Raw genomic sequence first — 24,237 nt, forward strand, 5'->3', positions numbered from 1 at the left:
TTATTTAGGGTAAACCTACTTTGACTTATTTCGATTTAGGTTTTATACATTTCCGAGTTCAAATGCATTTAACACGCTATTTGAATTTGGCGCCTAAGCTGGTAATATGGTGACCTATCTGTTACACTGTCCCTTGACCCACTCTTCTGCACTGAGCGCCCTCTGACTAAATAAAAACAAACTTGTGTGAGCGTGTAAGTATAACACATAATAATGTGTTTGCATTTTGATGCTGAAAACAGTATTTTGTATACTTTCCTTTTGTTCAACGGTAAAAAGTATAATTTAGTAAAAAACTGTATGATACTGTTTAAAACAGTATAGTTGGCAATCTAAGGTTACCTCAATACCACTCAACACCTAACATAAGCTAACCAAATAGGAAACTAAAAACACATTGCAAATGTTTTAAAACTAAATATGTGCCCTAGATTTCTTTTTTACCAGATAATGTGTTGTCGATATTCCATTGAGGAAGGAAGTTTTTAATGTATGGGTTAAATTATATCTAGTTATACAATACTATTAACAAATAAAAACATAATTGGAATGAAAATTATATTACAAAATAATTCTTATACAACAATTTACTATATATTACAAAAATTTAAATAAATAGTTTTATAAATAAATAGACAATTAAAATTAAAGAAAAGAGTCAAAGTCAAACCTTTCATATAATGTAGATTATGAAACATTCAACTAATAAACATAAGATTGATAATTACAGTACAGTTAACCATTATAACAGCTTGATAGACAATAAATGATTACCTGTTAGGTTAGGAAATCCGCACTGGTATAAGTTGAAGAAAATTTGATCATATTGGCAAATTTAGGAATAAATAATTTTGTAGATTTTTTAAGAATTACGAAGGTAACTGTAAAAAATTTATATAATTTTCAACAACTGTGGTAGTAATAAGAGGCTCAAAATATATTTTTGTATCTTACACAACACTGGTGTATTCGTTTTATTTGCCAACTACAGTTGTAATAAGGAGAAAGTATAAAACTCGAGAAGTATTAAGACGATTTTATAAAGGGAATTTTTTTAATAAATCTGATGATAATATTTACTCCAACATGCCTAGGAGATCATGGCTGGTTTTCATTCCATAAAATACCACTTTGCTACTGGGTCGTTTTTGGAACTTACTAGCGCAGTGTTTCTTTCAAGCCTTCTTTTCTTTACTAAAAAGAAATAAATTGGTTTTGTTGATTTTTATTTAAATGCAAGGCCAGTGAATTTTAAACAATCTGCTTGTTGGTAGTTATCATGTTAAGAAATGTACAGAATTAATGCGAACATGACGTTGGTTTTCTAGTAAGTATAACATTAAAAAAGCATGTAGGTATATTGAGAAATTTGAACAGTGATCAACGATTTTGAATTATTTATAATGTATTATAACCGTATGAAATGTGTAGAGAAATATATATGGAGCGAAATTTGACACGGCGTTGGTGGGTGAGACCCTTACTTTACTACGACATTTTAAATTGAACGGAATAGATGCAGACGAATTAATCGGGGTTTCATAGAATTTTCAAATGGGATAATGTTTCCTTTTATTCTACCAAATTCTAGTTTTCTTGTACCCAGCCGTGTTAAATAAACACCCATGAGTATGTATAAATCAGCTTTTTACTCAGAGAAGTCATTTTTCAGGGTATTTGCAACTACAATCTACATTAGAAAAGTGAGGTTATGTTTTTGATGTTAAGCGACGATCGACGCGTAAAAAGTAGAAAATTGGTTAACTTCGCCGTCAAGAGCACGATTATTGTCTGCGTTATCAAAGTTTTTCTATCTTTGACATTTATGAACGTCTAGAGCACGTCATGCTCGCGTTCATTCTTTATTCGAGTTGAAATTTCGTCAGTATAATATCAAAAAAATTGTTCATAAATGATTGATTATGAAGATACCATAGAGTCTACATCCCACTTGGAAGAAAAGCAGCAACAAGGGCTTCGACATGTAAAAAAGGTTTTATTGCAAACATTTGAGAAGATCTAATTTTGTAGAGTTTAATATAATGAAGTACCTAGAGAGGATTTATGAAATAAACTCTGCATATAATACTTTTTAAGTCAAGGTCACACTTTTAAGTTTACTAAATGATCGTTAGTGTTGAATTCATATATAATTATAATTATGATTGAAAAGTTTTGAATTGCATATGTCGAAATGCTCTTAAGAAATTTTAAGGAATCTTTGTAGAAGAAAAAAATAATTATACATTAAAGTCTTACAGCCTTTCATAATAATTCACAGTTTCTTAAGATTAATTATTTGAAAAGATCAAAATCTTTGTAAAAACTTTACAACATAAATAATACAATACAAGTAAATAATATTAATTTCAACCTATAAAAATTCTCATACGATCAAATATAGAGTTATAAAAGATGTTATTGGTATGTATAAACAAGAGTTGAATCATGGGATGAAATAAATATGAATAAACCATATTGAAGTTCATAAATGTGTACCTACTATTCACTAATATTACATTTTCAGTCCAAAATTCATACTACTATTAGACTATTTCACGTTTCCTTATCCTTCTCATTAATACCGGGGAAAAAAGCTTCAATTGGTAAAATAGGATCTTCGGTAGATAACGTGAAATAATTAGGAACTCTCCTACTTATCGGTGCTACATTTTTAAATAATCCAGGAGTTTCATATTCTTTAAATGAAGACGTTAATTCTGATACTCTCTGCGAATAATCATTTTCGTTAATATCGATGGTAGTAGTTGGAGAAATTTCCGTTGTACTGATTTTCACTGACTGGTACTCTGTCGTTAGTTCTGCGTCATCTTTTTCTTCGTCGATTTTTTCTTCTTGTTTATCTTTGATGATAGCGTCCTCCGTTTTGTTTATTTTTCTTATACCAATAGATGGTCGTCTTCTATTGGAATATAAACTAGATTTTATTGATGCTTTAACTTTAGAATCTTCTACGGTTGATTTTGTTGTTAATTCTGCATTGATTTTCTGTCTATCAAATGGTCTTAATCTTGTATTAACCGATTTCACGTTTGTTTCTGGGATAATATTAGTAGACTCCGTAGCGACAGTATGTCTTGGATCTTTCGGCTTGAATCTTCGACGCAGTAATATTTCAGTGGTTGTTTCCTCTGGAGGTGGAGCGGGGGTTGTCGTAGAATACTGAGTCGGTCTTGTTCTTAATCTGGCTGGAAATCTGTGAAACAGTAAGATAAATTATGTTTAATGATTAAACAAGATTCTTACTAAATTGTTAATAAGGAGAGAACACTAAAATGGAAAAAATTGACTATAGAGCTATCATTAAATATTTATTTTTGAACCTACACAAATGAAATGGTTGTTGGACACTGTATGGAGACCTAACCATACTTTATAATCGTAAAATTTTGAGCCTTTGAATAAAAACCATGTCTTATCACCATGACTGACGAGGAACTCTCGGGACGGACAAAAACTGCACCAAGAGATGACATCGAAAAAGTTCAACAAATGGTTGTGAACTAACGTCGAATTAAAGTTATAAAAGAGGCTATCGATATATTTTCTTCACCTCAGTTCTTCAATAACTACAAGTTTAACTTAACTGCCGAGTATGGTCATTTGCGGTTCAAAACAGTGACGTTGAAAGTATAATTTATGACGTCATGATATAATAACCAACAATAACCAGAAGCGCTTGAATATAGTTGGTTATTATTGGTAATTACCAATAATGACCAGGTCATTCGCTTGAAATCGGTTAATGAGAGTTTCTGTGAGAAAGCTTGAATTATTAAACCAGACAAATTAGTCCAGCATAATAAATATTACGTTGCTCAATAACATATGCAGTCAATTATGTATTTAGTAAAATTAATAAAAGTTTTTGGTACAGACTGGATCCTTCCAAAGCAAATCTACAGATTTTATATTGAAAACTTCAACTCACCTGATTCTCGGTACTTCAGGCATAGCTTTCAATATGTCAGTTGTACTAGGAGGTGTACTTGAGGTCGTATGTTGATTTAATCTCTGTCTGTAATCCTTAACGCTGAATCTTGGCCTGTTTGACGTTTTTAAACTGGCTGGTCTGGTTTTAATTCTATTATGTTTAACAGTCGTTTTGGATTCTGTGGTGGTCGAAGTAGGTATTATAGTTGCAAGAGTTGTCTCAATCAATGAATCTTGATTATTTTGTGATTGTGAAGAAGGTGTCGATAATTCAATTTCATTATTTATCTGAAAAAAGTTAGCGAAATAAATCAAATCCGGTTACTTCTCCATATATTTATCTGAAATTAACCTTTATATTCATGATTTTAAAGTCAACATTTCATTATATTATGAAAGGAAACTCTTTTTTCCAATTTTATGTTGATAAACATGAAATACTACTTACTAAAGTGGTTTCATCAGGAGGAGTCGTCGTTCTTATAACTTTGAGTCCAATATCGTCAATGAAGTTGGCGTTAGGTGTACTTTCATAAATTTCTTCGCTCATGTTTTCATCACTCATATTATTTTCTTCATAATCGATTATCCTTTGTTCTTTGGTTGTAGTTTCGACATCAAGTTTTTGGGAATATCTCGAATCATGTCTAACTGTTTCCGGTTTGTTCACTTTTTCCTTTTCCATTATTTTGTGATTGGCAGGCATTTCTGTAGTAGTTGGACGTGTACGTTTTCTATTAACGGGCTTCTGTAACTCGGTCGAATCTTTATTTCCGCTGCCTAAAATTGATAAATATTTGTTATATTGAATTTATTAAAACTGAATCTATATTTACAAAAATAAATCAGAGGATTGAATACACAATATACAATGATTAAAATTCGACAATATAATATTAATTATATCATATAAGGGATAAATTGTATGTAATACTGTTACCTCTCTGTCTATATCGGTTTCTACCTCTCGTACGTTTCTCTTCATTGTTTTCTTCGTATTGAGCAACAGGTGTAGTAGTTCTGTACCTAAGTGAACTCTCTTGATTTATCGAACTACTACCAGAAAGATGTTTATACCTATTTGGACGTTGACGTATACGTTTTGGTAGAGGCTTTTCTGTCTCCGGAATTATATCTTCTTGACTTTTGATTTGATATACTTCAGTAATTGGAGGTTCTTCTGTTGTTGTAGTGGTTGTTGTTGTTGTTGTAGAAACTGGCCTTCTAGATAAATAATTGTATTTAAATAAGTAAACATTTTCATAAAAATTATAAAATTAGAAAAATATCAAGGAATCGAATAATAATGAGAGTACATTCTATAAAAGTAATAACCAAACCTTGGCTGCGGTCTCCTTCTTCTTTTCTTTGTAGTAATTTCTTCTCTTGGTGTAGTTACTTCATCGACGATTTCATTTTCTTTCGCGGGATTTGCTGTTTGGTCATCATCTATAAACGAAGGTTTTCCCAAAATTGGATAATGCGTTGATACTTCTTTGATATCAAAAAATAGTGGATTGTTGTTTAAAGCAGCGTTTTTGTACTTGTTCATCTTTTGACTCACTTGCGAAAATACCGTTGAAGCTTCACTTTGAGTAGCGGAAGTTGGATAAATCGGATCAGGTACGTAAGGAGTAGGCAGGAAGGGTGGAAGATTGAATTCAACTACTGGTTCATTGGTAATTTGAGTAGCAGTTGAATGGGGTCTAACATCTTTGATATTGTGAATTGAATCCTTTGCTTTGATGTAATTGAATGTGTAAGGATTGAGATTGTCTTGCCATTTTCCTATAAAAGAAAATTAATTATCACGTATTACCGTTCGAAAAAACTTTTTGAATGAGTGAAATGATTGAAGATTATTTTATGGTGAGGCTGGATTGATTCTTCTGCTTCTTTCTATAGGCTCTGTTTCTACTTGACACTCGTATTTTCTTATTACATCTATTCTACTTCATAACATACCTTCATTATTTCATTAATAAAATCAAGAATGTCAGAAACCTAATTACATATTCAAATAGTATTTTTACTTAACTTTCTACTGTCAATACCTATTTGTTATTAATCATAAAACGGGTTTTAAAAAAATTGTCTCAGTCGATGGATGGATAGATTAATCTATTTTAGTTTCGTTTGATTTTGTTTACCAGTTTACCAACATATAACAGGTACAATCATAATACAGGAGGGAGAAAGTAGAGCAAAAAAAATGAAGGAATAAAGAAAGAGCTGGACAAGGAAAATATAGTGAGATACATAGAAGGACAAAGACTCAATTGGGCTGGGCATATAATGAGAAGAAAACCAACTGAAATGAACAAAAGAATAGTAGCCTAGGAGAAGAGGCAGGCCGAGAAAGACTTGGAGAAACGAAATAGAGGATTACATAAGAGCACTTAATATAGAGAACTGGAAAACAAAATGCCGGAACCGAAGGAACGAAAAATTATAAACAAAAATAGAAAACGAGGAGTAATTCACCTCAAAAAAGGATTTTAAAGCGCTATAAGTGTTAGCCATAATCCAAAGGTTTGAAAGGCTAGATGATGATGATGTTGAGTGCTTTCGATATAAAGTATTGAAAAATATTGGACTTAAATCGCGCTTGGTTAATTATTAATATCTGTGGAATTGGTGCAATGTTCTATAATTGAAGACATTAGTTACAAACTACCATCTTGTTGTTTTTATAAACTGATATATAAAGAAAAAGTTGATCCGCTACACTACAATTAACTCAACATTATGAGTTGAATGATTACTTACCTTCAGTAACTTCATAGGTTTGTAGCTTAGTAGGTTGCCCAGAAGTAGGCAAATTATAGTAATCATAGTCAACATAATCGGGACCACTTGGATTAAATCTATTGTGTGATGTACTATGAAATACTTTTAAATTTTCTTTAGTAACTTGTATATCCACTAAGGGATTTTCAATTTGTTGGTGTAAAGAAAAGTTGCGGTTATTGTTAACAGAAGCTGGGATTAAATTTTCTTGAATTTGGGGGGTTTGCACACCTGTAATGGAATAGTGTCTGTTACATTTTTGCAGAGTGAGAAATAGATTATTGACCTTGAAATTTTTTTTTGTATTTTTTAGGTACCCGGTGGCCAAAGTGGAAGGGGAAGTAAATTTTTTGATGAAAATGATCAGCAAATTTTATAAATAAAAATTAAATTTATCCTAATTAGGTTAAACTGACTAACACAACTAAACCTTATATCTCTGAGCAGTAACTTTGGCTTAACAGGTTAGGATTAAATTTTTTTTAAAAACAATTAAGTTTATTTTCTAAGCGTTATATATTCTGGGCAAAAGTTTTTGTATATAGTGGTAAAAAATTTATACATAACCAACATACTGGCTTTTTATTGCAAAAAAATGTCCTGGATTCCAAATCAAGAGGGAAGAAAGACATATATTACTAATTCTGAATCAAACAATTAGATTAAACTCTCTTTTGCATTGGTATATTCTATATTTAAATTGTACCCTTTAATAATGTTAGAACCAATGGAGTTAATGTATTTTGTTAATTATACTCCAAACACTTTATTAGTGCTTTAATTTCATCCACTTCTTGGACTGACACCTACTAAAAAGTCTACCTAGAGATTTCAATATCAGAGGTTTTACCTAAGCAAAATATTATACAGTGGTTAACACTTTGTGTTATTCTGGAATAGGATTATTGATTGAGTACTTTTATTTACCCTACGAACTCATAAGTTGTTGTATTACATGGTATGTGAAGATTGAATAGTATCAAATTGAGTTGCAAAAGATAATCGACCATAATTGGCTTATGAGTAGTGATTAATGATTGATATATCAGATTTGAGAAACTTTAGGTTAAAGTTCCTGTTCACTTACCAAAACTTTCATGTATTTCATAAACAGGATCTGACACTGAAGCTGTATTATCCTTAAATATTGGAAATTTGGAATTCTTCAGCTTTTCTTTTTCAGCAGCTGGATTTCTAGAAGGCGGCGGTGGTACCAAATTTCTACTATATTCATCACCTTGCCCAATTTTCAATTTTGGTAGATGATAAGATACTCCAGGACTTTTGTATTGCTGGAAAACGTTTTCATTTGGTGATGGGAAACGGTTGATTTCAATATGAGAATTGGGTTGGTTGACAGTGAAATGGTTTTGAGTACCAAATAGTCCTATACCTTGTGTTTCTCTTGTTCGCACATTGTTTAAACCTGTTTTTATAAATGGATATGATGTTACTAGAACAAAACAACAACATTAATTAGTTTCTTTGCATTATTTTCCAAATATATGTAAAGACAAAAATATTTTGTCTATTGGTAACAAAAAACTTTTGTGTGGAACTATGTATGATACTTCTACTGACTGTTCCAGTTCATTCTTCATTTTTAATTCTCTATATTATGAGTTCCTTGTTTGAAATGTTAGAAATACTATTTATAATAAGAATCGTCAAGCTTCTTATAATAGCCATTAACTGCCGACATCACCTCCTCATTGTTGGAAGATCTTTGACCATTGAGCCATTTTTTCAAATCTGGCAACAGAAATAATCCTTGAATTCATTAATTTTGGCCATTGCAATAATGGAAGTGAGAGCTTCTTCATAGCCAAATGCAGCTGTTTTTGCTTCATTTCTTCGGTCAAACTTTGCGATAAGTTCACTTAAAACGGATCCTAGAAAACAGACATCATGACCTTGCCTGTAAACAGAACGGTCTTTGCCTTCTTTGAAGCCGGTTCTCTTTTTTACTTCATTGTTTTGATTGTTCTTTTGTTTCGAGTGTGAAGCTCCAACTTTTGTGAAACATTGCCAAACACTCCATGAAAACATCTTCACGACGCACTTTTTGGAATACCTACTATATCTACTAGCTCGCGCACTTTCAGTCGACGATCATTCAGTACCGATTTGAGGATTTTCTTAAACATTTCTGGAGTCGTCACCTCATTTGGTCGATCACTGCGATGCTGGTCTTCGCAGGTCGTACGGTCTCATTTAAATTCTGTTATCCAATTACTGTTGACATCGAAGGAATAGTCTCACCCAGAGTACAATCTAGTTCAGTTTTTAGTTCAGTTTTTATATTGATTGGGCTAATGCCTTTCAAATAAAAGTATAGTATCACATAAAAATTTTCAATTTTTTCCATGTTTACAATATCACTGAAAACGTTCACTATTGATGGCTGCCAAACAAATACTAAACAACGTATGCTGTAGAGATTGTGTACTTTCTAATACATCGGTATTTTTCAAGCAACTACCGCCATCTCTATGTCAGGCCAGGTACTTCTGGGACCATCCTCGTATTTGTATTAAGCCTTTGCTAAAAATTATTTCTTGACTAATTATTAGTTTGTCCATTTGTATAATTATTGAATTTATTTCTACTTATTTTGATTACATAATTAATGAAATCTTTCATTTGTTGTGATATTATACCATTTGATATCATCAACATAGTTCCAAATGTTTCCTAATTATTTTTTTCAACTTTTTGAATTATATACTATTTCATTGAATCCTATTGATATTCATATAATTTATTCCAAATATGAAAAGTAACATTTAATCCTTCTTTAAACATATAACATTCAACATCTTCACTGCGGGTGATGTTTACAATTGTTCAAAGGCCATCAAAGTATGAAATACATCAAATATTAGGGCCTTGAATGTTGTAAATATTCGAAGGACCATCAAATTATGAAAATGCTTGTTTTTTATGAGTTTAATTATAATTAACAATGTCTAATCATTATTAACAAAGCCAGATAAGAGTTATCCAGCCTTACAAACAGAGCTGTGTAATTGTAAAGTTGGTTGCCTAATGTATTAATCAGTTTTGGACAGCAGGGTACCATATAATTATGAAATTCTGAAATTTTCTATTTTTGAAATTTTCATATAATTTCTTAGCTTTCCATCTTATAATTTTTTTGTAATGTGTATTGATTGTTGATTTACAATTTTCTAATATCGCGTCATCAATGATTTATCTCTTTTGTAAGGTGGTAGAAGCTTCTAGTGTATTGGATTATCCATATTAATTTGGAATATGAACATAACAGGAGCAACATTGAAATGTGAAGGTACAGCTGGAAACATAGCTTCGCATTACTGCTGTTTATAGATAAACTAGATAGTAATAAGGTAAAATGTTCTAAGCAAATTCATATAATCGATTGAAGGTTTTCCCATTCCAGGAATATTTTCTTAACTTATTATCAGCTGCAGAATGTGAAATTTGAACTTTTTCATTATAATTATTTCAACGAAAAACACTACAGTTTATCACAAGATTTTTTCGAAATTTATATTTCCATATGAAATATTATAACCAATATTTTATATTGTATTGGTACTTTTATCTCTCATACTTTTTAGATAATTGCTATTTGCTAATATTATTACTGTATAAATTAATAACTCACTTGTACCACTTGGATTAATAAAAACATCATTCCTTGTACTATGTGCCCCTACCGGACCTCTAGGTGGAGGTTTCCTTTTCGGCGCTGGTCCAAGGTGTGAAACAACTTTAGCTGGTTTTGCCGGTACGGAATGCTTTCTAAAACCATATTGTGAAGGTCTTCCCAAACTGACTGCACCAGGAGGTAGCGTTTGGTATTTTGGCGGAGAATATTTGCTATGCGGTGCTATTTTGTTCCCTACGAAAAAGTGTCATATTAATTTCAGAATAGAAATTATTAGAGTCTGCATAACACTGATTAATAAAAGCGACTTATGCAGGAGTATTAGTTTACCAAGCATCAAAAATCGAATGTACTTTGCTTTGTGGTCTTAAAATGATAATAATCAACAAATTCATACAATAATAAAGTTGATAAATGTCCAAGCTGAGAGTAGATGTTATCAGATTACAGATAGATTTAGGCAGGTTACACACATATGCATCTCGCACGGTGCGACTAGTATTTTTCTTGATACTAGTATACAGACTTGTATCGTACAGCTCGTGCGATAGTCTCATGCAGCCTGCAGAGCCATTAGGAACTAATCGGTCAGTGTTTTAGCACTGTAGGCAGTGTGCATCTTGAAATGGCGCATTTTTTGAATATCTAAAGTTTTTTATTAGTAATTTGTAATTAAATAGTGTATACCATAGTTTAAATTATGTGAATAGTTAGTTGTAATAATTAGAAATGCCTTTTCGGAATGACCAACAAACAAATATTGAATTTGTCTTAGCTTTGGATGGGACCCAATACTGTATAATTTTAAGTTGAAAGAATAGAGTCACAGAAATGAGTAGAAAAATGCATGGAGAAATCTTGAATCGAACTTAACGGTACAGGCTAGTGCTATTTATACATTTAGTATACGTAGTTAATAATTATTAATAATGTAGAATTACATTAAAAGCTACAAACAGCCATATTAATCATACAATACACGGCAACTTTGTAATTAATAAGGCTTTGCCTCTAGCACGTTGCCATGACCATGCAGCGTACACGGTGCTACTAGTATTAAAAAATGTTAGTCGCACCGTGCGACATGCATATGTGTGTAACACGCCTTAAATGTAGTTGCTGCAGCTGAAACTAATATCTGTGCTATAGTTGAACAGATACGGAATTATCCCATTTATCTGCATGAAAAATCAGCATAAATTAAAATGTATAATAATAATAATAATAGACTTACCGTAATTTTGTGGACCTGCATTCAAATTATGCAAAGGTTTTGTCGAACTTTCGATTTGTTCTGGTTCGACTGTTGTAATAGAATTTTCGGATTTAATATTTTCTTTTTCTAAATTTTTGGTTGGTTTTGTTTTTTTGAATTGAGGAATACGCGAATCTGTTTCGAATCCCGGAGGCTGTCTACGGGTTCCTACTATAGGTCTCCAACCATCCAGTGTCATAGTTATGGGATCCTAGAAGAAAATTAAATGAAAATAAAACATTGAATTAATAATTCATGATGAATAGAGGAGAGCAAAATATTTCAATTCCAGTTATCATTATAACTAGGACATGAAAATCAAAAGAACTTTGATATTGAAAGCACTGTCACTGCGGATCAAAATCTCAGTATTTAATAGCTATATGGAAATTGGACAAACAGGTTATGTCTCATTTCAGCACTTGGTGTTATCTTCTAGGGTTTGCTAGGAACATTTGGGGCGATGAAATGCTTTCAAACCATCTCATAGGTGGTTGAGATGTGTATAGTTAGTTCTTTTTCTTTGACACTTTCACACATACTCTCTTCTTTCTTTTCCATCTTACCAAGTCATGTATTCCACACTTTTTTTCTGTACAGTAAGATATATTATGAAATTGTCTAATTTCTCTTTCTTGGAAACCTTTTTGTTATTGTATTTTCCGCTCTTGTTTTTATCAAGTACGTCATAACGGTCTTACGCAATCTTCACAAATTCTAAATTTGTTTCTGATGCTCATATTAATTCCTCCAGATCATATTCTTCCAGATTCCTGGTATTTATGCCTTTCACTTACCCCTTTAGATTTTTCGAGCTTGTTATATTTATCTATAGATATTCAACTTATGCTGAAGACATATTACTGAATAGTTTTGTACAGCACTATATAAATCCGGTACCTCGATAGTTTAATGGATCGGCTTTTTCTCCTTTTTTGAAAATTGCTATGAATTTTTTTTCTTTCTATTTGGACGGCATTTTGTTAATGGAATACAGTAATAAATCACTTAAATATTGAATTATTTAGTTGTTTACTTCATCAATGCCTGGCACTTTCTTATTTTTCAATTCCGCTCAGATTCTGTATTTTCCCTTTAGAAATGGTCCACGATTGGAGTTGGCTGTTCGCCTTTATTAAATATTTGATGTGCTAAATAGTAGTTTCTGATGGACTGAAGTAATTTATCAAAATAATTTTTAATTCACCAGACGCAATTGCCAATATTTTCTTTTATCATTTATCCAGATAATGTTTCATGTCGAAATAAAATGCTCTTTGGATTTAATCTTAGGACCTGTGTCTTACGGTTTTATACTCTCTACGTATTACAATATAAGATCTAAATCTCATCTATAGTTCAGCCCTTTAGGTACATATCTTCTTGGTTTATCAAGGCTTGGTTTTCACCCTTTCACCCTTTCCTATTGCTATATGTTTCATGCTTCATCTGCTGCTTTCACTATAGTTTCCATTGTTCTTCGTGCCGTCATAAAATAATTTTACATTTAAATTCGTTGTATAATGAGGATAAATTATTCATTAAAACCTTTATTAAATATATTATGACGCAAACTTTCCTATTAAATGCGTGCTAACAAAGAACTTTCAACTAGGCAACAATTTTACTTCCTAAGTACTTACCTGCATAGTATTTGAAGAAACAACTATCCATAATTCAAATAACAGCAAGGCAACTGAAATAGAACGTATGCATTACTAATCAAGAGAATAGATCCAAAAATTACATGAAGAAGGCCTACTTTTTAAAATGGAATGCAGAAAATTTGTTATCTTTACGAGGGTTGTCTGAAAAAATTTCGATTTCATTCTGAAAATGCCAGTCATTATCAAAATAAGTTGAAAAATTAAATTTCAGCCATTTTGGATGCTTGGTAAAAGTGTTAAGTCGTTGTGAGGATTTTTGTGAAAATCGAAAAAATCGAGTCGTTATTAAATATTTGCTTTTGAAAGCTATCTGCCTACAAAATTTGGCCGTTTCAACTTGATTGCTGACGATCGTTCGGAACAACCAAAATTGCGTCAATCAGCGATATCATTGCAAAAGTTCATCAAACGGTACTGGAAGACCATCGGATTAAAGTTATAGGGATAGTAGAGGCTGTCGGCATATCAAAAGATCGCATTTGCAATATACTGACTTACAAATGCCGTATTTTGCCGACTTTGGACCAAAAGATCATTCGATTGAACATTCCCGGGCCTGAAGACGCAGTTTAAACAAAAGAATAATATTTTTTGTGACGATTTATAACTGTAGATGAAATCTGGATCCATAATTATACTACTGAAACGAAAAATCAATCAAGACTGCTCCGAAAAAAGCAAAGACATTTTATTGGCCGGTAAAGTGGTAGTAGTGTTTTTTCAGAAATATAAAACAATAAAAGAAGAATATTAATAGGGTAAAGGGTGAAACTGCGTTTGCCATTGAAGAAAAATAAAGTGATTTTCCAACAGGATAACGCTCCTTCTTACATTTCGGAGTTCGTCATGACTAATATTCATGATTTGTCGTTTGAATTGATTGATTACCCACGGTATTCACCAGATCTGACCCTCAGTAACTTTCTTCTGTTTTCTAACCTCAAAGCTAAATTCATAAGAGACTTTTTTCATACGAGGACTTTATCAATTGCGTAAAGTTCATTTTGAGAATAATTATCTTTTGGAAGGGTTAAAAAGTTTAGAACATCCCTCATAGTAGCGTGTATATTTGTGACTGTATTAAAAATAAAAATCTGGGTATCTGGGTTAGATCGGAAACTTTTCAGACAATCCTCGTATTTCATGTATATCAACAAGCTTAATTTCAACTGACGGTCTTAGTAAACGCTGCCAATAGCTGCCAAAACCATCATCATAAAAATCAAATTTTTGAATTGGTAAATGAATTAAAAAATATCATTTTTTACTGACGTATTAATAAAGACTAAATTACTAACTGTAAAATGTGTTTTTCCATCGAACCGGTGACATGATTTGAAATTTTCGATTTCCTAGAACAAAAAAATCTTTATTAGGATAAAATATACAAGGCGTCAATTAAAAAACATACAACTTTCCATATTTAGTCCCCTATAGAAATAAGGGTTATGTAATATCTTTTTAATAAGCTTTTTCGTAACAAAGACTTCATTCAAGTACTTGAAGATATCAAGTAGAACTGAGAAAATTGATTGAAATAGTCTGAGTGAATTTTCCTTAAAAATCGCGGATTTTCACCAATTCAATGCTGAAAATCTTGCTTTTTAATATGCCTTGCAAAAGTGCTTATAACTTATACTTTTGATGCTTTATCCAAGGCATGATGATTATATTTTCTTACAAATGGAATCAGTTCGAATAATTTTAGTTAGTTAGTAGTATTAAAGTGTAAACATAAAAAAATTATAATCGCATAACCTTGAATTCGCCAAACTAATTTTACAAACAAGTAGTTTTGGAGACAAGAAATTGTGTCGGGAATGATAATGACCACAGGAATGTTATACCAATTTTTTCTTACGTTATAACCTATACGACTATAAAACGTTCTAGACTATAAAACAAATAGTTTGGGTAAATAATTTTTTTTCTAATAATAATTTTTGACTGACTCCTTTTCAATATATGAATACTTTAAAAATTCTCTGTAATATTCGACTTTAGTATCATTTATTTTTAGCACACTTTCTTTAACTTAATCTCTTAGTTTGTATGTTTAGATGGAAATTTCTAATTCAATTGTCACTAACTTTTAGCCAATCTCGACTCGAAATTTCGCACACTTTCTCGTAATTATGACAATATACGGTTCTATAAAAATTTGATAAAATATTTAATATCTCGGAAATTAAATAATTTAATTTTTATATGGAATAGTATGTGCTATTTTGCATTCAGTATTTTCAATTAATGAGCTCGTATCCAAATGAGGTTTAAAATGTAAAATAACTTCAATGGTTAGTGAACGCGGCTTACAATCCAATTGGTAGATCGAATCTCAATACGGACCTGATTGAAAAGTCATTTGAAATAAATACTCGTAAATTTTTACTTCAAACTAAAAAAATATATGGTAATATCAAAATTAATTGAGAAAAGAATGTTTTTTAGTCTGTGCTATATAGCGATTACTGGTGTAGTACCTAACCGCCCCAAATTAGTTCTATCTGCTTATTAGTACGGCAGCTAGGGTGGTCCCGTAGCCGTTATATATACCGAGCCTAAATCTGGTCGAGTAATATTGTAATAAACAATATCTCTTAAACAAAGATATAAACTAAAAAAAATTTAAATAAAAAAGATTTTTTGCAAAGATCTACAAAAAACGTTTCTAAAGTTTTTTGCAAAAAATCAATATTTAAAAAGTTATCGGCATTACTTGGTTCCTATATGACGTAGAAAGATTTATAGCAGCTCATTTTAAATATTTAAGTTTAAGCTTCATAATGAGATGTGGTAGAGTTTTCAAATTATTTGTTAATTAGTTACAGATGTTTGAATGTACAAATTTTCATGAAAGAAAGCACCGTCATTATTATTATGGGTTTTATGGGTATTTAAAATTAAAAAAAACATCATAGTAGCTTAAAGCGCTAATCAATACGAATATTTTGATCACTTTCGAATATGCATTCAACCCTTAGTTGTAAAGTTATGAAGGTTTTTAACTGTGCGATCAGAGGCTAAAGTGCGCGTCCGCGATCAGAGGCGCGCCCACGATTACTTCTTTACAGTAAGTAACTCAATTAAAGTTAATTTTTTATGGTCTCAAAAATATCTTAATATTAAAATATATCTTTTATTTATAACAAATTACTCAAATAACAGATTTGGGGTCGGCACGAAAAACATAGGGAAACGCTCTAAAACTGAGGGGGGTATGAACGATTACGGGACCCCCGTATTCGAAAAGCCAAAAGAAAAAAATAACAAAGGATTTTAAACTACTCATGTCGTTCTCTCTTTATTAAAATAATGAAGTTATATTATAATAGACTGCGGTATCTTTGTAAGTTTGCTGTTACTGTCGAAAAACAGCGTTTTGACTATTTTATAGTAGATTCATTCGCCGCATGCAAATTCCTCTTCTCAAACGTAAAATTGGATTAAACAAAAATGAGGTTGACGTGTCAGACAGTTTAGCTTAATGAATAAAATTATAATTTAAGTTACAAAAGTTTCATAACGAATATGGAGTCGTGTGCGTATAAGTTGATGGTTATAATATTGTGTGTAACACGTGTTATGCAAAGATGGATATTTCTTATGATCAGAATGCTAAAATAATTGATCCTCATAAACAAACGTCTATGGCGGAAATTTAAGTGTTCAAGAATTTTAAGGATCGTAAAACAACTTCAAAAATTTCACTAATAGATTAAATCCAAAAAGACAAGCACAGGCTTTCTAAGGGATTTGCTCGATTTTGGTGTTGAAGTATCTGAATTGTACGAAAAGGGCTTTTAGAAGGCAAGTAAACAAAATGAAAACCAATTTATAACTTAGGAAATGATGGCAAAGGCTAAAAAATACTAATCATGGACTATTAACAAATGAAAAAATTTGATTTTCAGCGTTGGAACACAATTATTTGTACAAAAGTCAAGCATTGGTTGATGAACTAAAGGTGAATATCTAAACGAGATTTTGCCTAATGGATTGGTAAATACGTTTCTAAAGATTTTTTATTTTTTATTTTTTTCATTACAAATTTTACTGGAATGTTAGTTCCAATAAAAGGCTTTGTAAATTCTGTCAAATATATATTCTCAAGAAACGTTTAGCTTGGATGGATTGCACAACCAAAGAAAAAATGTGGTTCTACGATAATGAAGTGCGCTAAACTAATGGAGTTAATACAAAGACGTGTTATTGGTATTATTCTTACCAAAAGAGGACATATTCATATCGATATATGCTTTTAGTAAATAATGAATCAAGACTAAAAAATTGGTTGTTCCAATTGTTCTAATTAATTAGTCTAATCTTCACACTTGTTTCTATTGTGATAATAATAATTTCATTCTAACTTTTCTTATTTGTTAAGCACCGTCCTGTCATGTACATCATTATACTACCAGAATTTGCTTTTCCAAGGTTCATTTCTACAATTTCGTTAAATTGATTTCCAACTTCCTCATTATTATACTCCAGTCATGTACATCCTGCGTAATTCCTAGATCTAGACGACAGCTAAAGTTATTTCGAATTTAGATTTCCATATCTGTACACTTTTTCCACAACAATAGGAATTGTGTTCAATTATTTTTGTTACTAACTACATCACTCAGTATATCTTATTACACCAGGAGTCCACACTTTCAAATTATGATTTATATGTGTAATTAACTGGAGCTAATTTAGTAATAATTAATATTTCTTACACAGATGCATCTTTAGAAAAGTGAAACTCGTTGTTTGCTTTTTGGATTATATAATGATGATATTAAATGATGTATATCGAAAACAACAATGTAAGTTGGTCGTGAAATTAAATAGATCGTAAACAAAAATTGCATCTAACCGTTCAACATATTGCGGTGTGTATCTTCAAAATAAGCCAGTACAATGAATGAAATGAAATTGTTTTTGTCTCATTTTTCACTTAGCTTTCTCTTGAGACCAATTAACATTTTCCGAATAAAATAGAAACTCTTGGATTTCTTATAATTAAAAATCAGTAATTAGGAAAAAGAGATGAAACAGCTTTTACTGGATTTCCTGTGTCATCTTTGTTACCAAATTTCGCAATTATATTTAATGACGTTGCTGCTTGGAGATACACAAAATTAATATCACTTATTTTTTATGTTCAATAATTCTTCTTCATTTCTTTTAACATCTATAAAATGAAAGAAATGATGACTGGAGATGTTTTTTAGATCGTAGTACATGCCAAGCGAACCGTTCGCAATAAAGAAGCATTCTGATGAAAATTATCATAAATTGTAATTATTTGTAGGAAATACAATCAAATATTTTTAACTGAACTGCATACTGTCGAACACCGTGTTACTTACACGAGGAAAAAATTGAGATATAAAAAAATGTTGTTGGTTAGCCTACAACTTATCAAATAAAAACAAAAAAAACTATAATAAATTGCACTACGGAGAATATTAATTTGAACTTGAAAGAGCTACTAAGTGATAAATCTTTGGCAATTAAAAATCATTCGGACGACCTGGACATGTACATAAGAAATCCACCGAGTAACTCCATCGTCCATCCTACCAAAGAGAGCCGTTGTGAACTTATTAAGAAAATGTGAAAATGGAAAGGAAATTCCTAGTCAGTGCATAAAGAAAAAATCATTTGGACAGTCCCCAATTGGGACCCCAAGCTTTCATTAATTTTCTTATCGGTAATTATTTTTTACTTTTTAGCTTCATCATTGCTAATTTTTTCATATTATAAATGAGGAATTCGAATTGATATACAGAAGGTGTGTGAAATTTTTTTGAAGTTCAAGTTCACTTGAAATTTTGCTTAATAAATCTAACATTGAATAAGTTATTTCAATACTACTTGGTATGAACCGTGTAACATGCGCCCTCTTTGAGAGTCAGACATAAAAACAAATTCATTGTATCAGCTTCCAATTAATATATGTTGTAAGTAGTTGCGGCAAAATCGTAAAAAATGTGTATAATTTTTATTTATTCAACATCCTTTATTTTGAATACCGAATTTTTTACTGAGCAAACCCCAAATATTTTTCAGTTATCTATCTATCCTAGAGACGGGATCACCTTTTTTTGAAACACCCTGTATACATTTTTTCCAAAAAGTACTGTTTATAATATTGTTGTAGAAAAATTATTTATTTGTTTATCTTCAATAATTTCTTTTTGCAGAAAATGGATTAGTGTTTGTCAGCTGCATATAACGTACACAAATTTAACTTTCTAAGTTCACGCGCTCAGTGATGGGCATTGATTCATATAATTTCTACATTTTTCAATAAATAGTAGTAGTAGTCAGAAACTAAGAAAGCATATCAGCTAATCGTTACATTTTTATATTTAATTAGTTATATTCACCAAAGAATGCACATGAAACAGAATAATAATTATTTGGTCAATTTACGTACATCTAGTCAATTGATAAACATAAAACATTTTGTCACCAATTAATTTCTATAGTAAAAGCGTTTACAAATTTGAGGATGGTTTACTAATTTTACACATAATTCCCGTTTTATTGGGAATAAACGGCTACTATACAAGGTGCGGCAAAATGGGTGGAACACTGAATTTGTGCCTTGATTATCCCTTTTATGAAAAATTGTTTCAAATAAAATTTTTGTATACTATCTAATGGTGTTTGCAGATTTTTTGTTTAAGACAATTTTTTTAAGATGTGAAGTAATCGGATAATATTTTAAATGCATCACCTATTTATATTTTTTTTGAGTATACATGTTTTTGCTGAATTTACTGATACTAGATTAAACGGGTCTCTGACTTACGAATTACGGTTAAACAACATCAAATTCAATTTTTAGTACTAACAAGAACTAATAATCATAAGTTATTATCGGATCATGCTGAAAAATGTTTATTTATTTTAACGTTTATGTCAAATCACAAATATTTCCAATTAGTCATTGTGAAATCAACTTTGAAACTTTGTTTCAGTTGTTTTATAACATTTGATTATACTAAATGTTTCAAATTAATTATTAGTTCTGTTAGAGATAAGTAAACGTGAGAGTATTACGTGGATGAAATTATTAAAATATACTATTGACACTAGAATCAGAGTCAAACATCAGCGTATATGGTCAAACAGAAGTGATTGCAAGAATCGATGAATAAAGTACTAAAAAGATTATAACAATCATGAAACACTCAATCCAGAAAACTATTAGAGTGATCACTGGACATTGTACTAATGGAAACGGGAAATGATAATGAACAACTGATGTAGCGAAGAAGAAAAGACGATCTAGAATCTATCCTGTCGGTGCCTGCCATGGTGGCAGACAAAACGACGTCAAATGTAGATGGTCGACAGTAGAGTGTCTCGAAGAAATAGTAGACTTAGAAATAGAAAAAATAAAAAAAAATTATTCTGGGCTGAAAAGGCTTGAAAGTAAGTTATAAAATGGGAAAATAGATGGATAACATTGTAGAAAATAAAGGGTATGACTTCGAGTGAACCACAACTAACGTAGGTTAAGGCTGCCCATTTCAAACTAACTGTAAGGTCGGGATATTTTACTAATTTCATCAATGCTCTGTCTGCTTCCAAAAAACCCACTAGACAAATCTAGTAAAGTGAATATTGAAAATATACTTGCTTGCATAGAAACCGGCCTACTGTAAACTTTTGATTATTAATTAAATTATTAATCAGCTAAAAAAAGAAATATGCTGTTTGAAAGACAATTTAATATGCTTTAATGTGAGTATAAATTTATGAAAACTTATTACGACTTCCTATATACGACATAGAGAAATTAATGCATTAAGCAAATGAAGGTTTTTTATTATTAACATAAATAGGGTTCTGGACAATTTAAAACTTGACATTTAATTTCTTAATAATGTGTATGACCCCCTCTTGTCCTAATAACATCTCTCATAAGATTAGGCATAGATCTAATCAAGTTAGTTGGGGGTAGGAAGCCTAGCTCGAATTCTTCTTTTTAGTTCATCTCATAAATGTTTTATAGGATTTAGATCGGGACTGTATGCTGGCCACTCCATAACTCGAAAAAATTGAACCTCTTCTTTCGGGTACACGGTCATCCCTACGAATAAACACAGGTTCGTACTCCTATAGAAATTGCACCCCAGATCATGCTGGAACCACATCCATAAACTCTTCAAGCTCTTCAAAGCAGCAATCTGTGAATCGCTTCTCTTGATCATCGGTACACTTTCTCCTCGTAGTTTCAATGTCCAATTCAGATGCGTGCATTCCAATGAGCTGGAGTAAGTTTTGGACCGATCGCAGGTGTTTTAGGGGCCATATTTTTTCCCTACAGTCTCCGTATTACTATCCACGGTCTACTTGTCGTATCTCACGGAACTGTCGTTGCACTTAAACGGCTTTAAGGTGACACGATGAAGAGTGGTTGTAAATCGCTAACATATTAAATTGTCTTTCAAACAGCATATTTCTTCTTTTGATCTGATGGATAATTTAAAAAAAAAAGTATAGTTAAAGCCTAAAATTTACAATGGGCCGATTTTTATGCACGCAAGAGTGTTATGATTTTTAATTATGAAAGCGATTATTATTGAGTTTTTCTTCTTCACATCTTGTAAAATCAGATTTCTTTTAGTTTTCTTTATGACCGTAGTAGCAGGCTGCAGGAAAAAATTTTCTTTCTGTCCCTTTTTTTTGTTTTCATTTTCATTGATTCAGAAATTTTCCTATTGCTGCTGTACTCGTATATACATTTTTTTAAATATGTAGACCGTTGTTTAGTGTTATCATTTTTCTTATTGAAATTATAAAAATTCTGGGAAAAGAGAAATGAGAAGATTAAAACTAACAGTCTAGACTTGTACCGATGAAAGTTATAAAAAAAAGAGAAAAATATTTTGTTCCAATTTTATCAGATTCGGATTCAACCGCATCGCATTCTTATTAGCAATCGATGCGTAATATTGGAACAACTCGAAATTAATAGATATCATTAAATTTCCGTGAAATTAACAACATGGGAGGAAATATTCTCAAACGTATATTTGACCCAATTTCTATTCGATATATTTTTTCTATGCACATAAAACATACTGCGTGCTTCTTAATCTTTTACTCATACGTGTATACAGGGTGTTCGTACGACCCCTCATACCTGAGTTATAGGCCTTTAAAGTTGCCAAATCAGAACTTATATTTAAATCTATCTTTTAAATTATACATTCGAATACTATGAATTTTTAATGGATTATTACGTATGTCCATGTAGCATATTTGACGGAATAAGTCTTTATAAAATAATATCTGAAGGCCAGGGGCCGCTCATGCTAAATGGTTAACAATCAGTAGCTTTTACAGGGACAACCTGTACATCTAAAGATAGCAAAAATGATATTTCAATCGATTTGTTTAACAGAAAGGTACTCTTTGTCTCGAGAAATTTATAGTTTATGAGATATGTAGATTTTTAGATCGTTGTACATGATGAATAAAAATTTCAAGCATAACTTGAAGAACTGATGTATGAATAAACAAACATTTGTACTACCTTCTATCGAATATCAAATTACTGGTATAAGGAAATACTTGAAAGTGATTTATAATAAAAATATAAGAAATAAGATTTTTCCTTATAAGTGAATTGGTTGGGAAGCTTGGTAGGTATATGGAAACACAAGGAACAGAATGATCGATAGAATAAACTTCCATTGAGAAGGTATAATGCAGAATCTTGTCAGCAAAGAGGGATTGTATAATTATAACAACATAGATCCATAGAAAACGCTTTTCGAGTTTTTTGGGAACCATCCAAAGTGCCAAGTATATTATAAGTTTTAAATAAAAGCTTCTAAGCAGAGACATCTTATTAGAAAGTTCTTGACAATACATACTCAGTTATATTGATTTTAGTTTGGTTTAGATTAGGAGAATTAATATAGAATAGATATCACAATAATTATTCTTTGCTCGATATTGTAATAATAGAAACATGAAAATTTTTGTATTAAGTAATAAAATTTACCCAGGCTGTAAATTAATATACATTTATGCAACAAGATATGAAATATTTCCTATTTTTATCCGATACGGCTACTGCCCCACTTAGAATAATCAAGAAAAATACTAATTACTATACACGATGTAAAGTTACGTAACAAAAACCTGCTTTGCTAGACTGTAAAATGAGAATTAATTTTAACCTGATGCTCCGGTTTGCAGAACCGGAGCGGAAATTCGATATAAGTAAGCTACGATTTTTTATGAGATGTATTAAATGTGTTGAAATGTAACTTTCACTGTTTAATGATCATTTATAACATAAACAAGCGAACATATATTAGGGATCAATTCAAATTGAATTGACCGTATATATGAGAAGAACATTTCAAACTTTGAAACATGTCACTCACAAGGTCATAAAGAATGTTAATAGGTAAGGCTCTCCAAGCATTGACGTTGTTAAGAAATTCTTCTAAGCTTGTACTTTGAATAAAAGACCTTCTCCCATCTATCAACTTCAATTATTTCATGAATAAACCGTTACCTAATTCATAATCTCAACAATATCATTTGGTTTTTCTTCTTCTACTTATATACTTCGTATTCTGCTATGGGCTGTGCATATAAATTACGTTCTGGCTAACTCTGAGTTGGCACGAATTAAATGAAGTTTATCGGCCTCTGATGGGGACGAGGGCGTCTTTTGATATGTGGTGATCGGTGCCAGTTAGACGTTGGCCCAACACGGATTTACTTAATTTCAGAAATTGCACCGCCAAACGTAATGGATTTCAACTATCCTTAGTATTACGAGTATAATGTATCAGTTCGAAATTCAAAAGTGATTTTTGATGATAATTATTATTATTGTGAAGTTGTATTAAAAATTGTTGTGAACTACTTTCGTTCAATAAGAG

The 24,237-nt window shown here is 31.2% G+C and overlaps 1 protein-coding gene across 3 annotated transcripts in view; it reads right to left on the reverse strand.

The window, feature by feature from the left end:
* Window positions 1-2,394: 2,394 nt before the first annotated feature.
* Window positions 2,395-24,237, reverse strand: part of LOC130901072 (mucin-2-like) — a 28,836-nt gene continuing 6,993 nt past the window's right edge. The window contains exons 2-13 of one of the 3 annotated variants that reach the window (XM_057812158.1): window positions 14,620-14,673; window positions 13,298-13,350; window positions 11,634-11,865; window positions 10,397-10,633; window positions 7,832-8,197; window positions 6,724-6,975; window positions 5,295-5,742; window positions 5,032-5,178; window positions 4,895-4,980; window positions 4,403-4,734; window positions 3,953-4,242; window positions 2,395-3,217 (exon numbers count right to left, since the gene is read on the reverse strand). In XM_057812158.1, the coding sequence (XP_057668141.1) occupies window positions 2,557-3,217; window positions 3,953-4,242; window positions 4,403-4,734; window positions 4,895-4,980; window positions 5,032-5,178; window positions 5,295-5,742; window positions 6,724-6,975; window positions 7,832-8,197; window positions 10,397-10,633; window positions 11,634-11,865; window positions 13,298-13,350; window positions 14,620-14,653 (3,138 nt within the window). In that variant the 5' untranslated portion in view covers window positions 14,654-14,673 and the 3' untranslated portion in view covers window positions 2,395-2,556. Of the gene's footprint in view, window positions 3,218-3,952; window positions 4,243-4,402; window positions 4,735-4,894; window positions 5,179-5,294; window positions 5,743-6,723; window positions 6,976-7,831; window positions 8,198-10,396; window positions 10,634-11,633; window positions 11,866-13,297; window positions 13,351-14,619; window positions 14,674-24,237 lie in introns of all 3 variants that reach the window. The other 2 variants (XM_057812157.1, XM_057812159.1) reach the window with 2 other exon arrangements.

The sequence above is a fragment of the Diorhabda carinulata genome, chromosome X (genome assembly GCF_026250575.1).
Source record: "Diorhabda carinulata isolate Delta chromosome X, icDioCari1.1, whole genome shotgun sequence".
Taxonomy (NCBI): Eukaryota; Metazoa; Arthropoda; class Insecta; order Coleoptera; family Chrysomelidae; genus Diorhabda; species Diorhabda carinulata.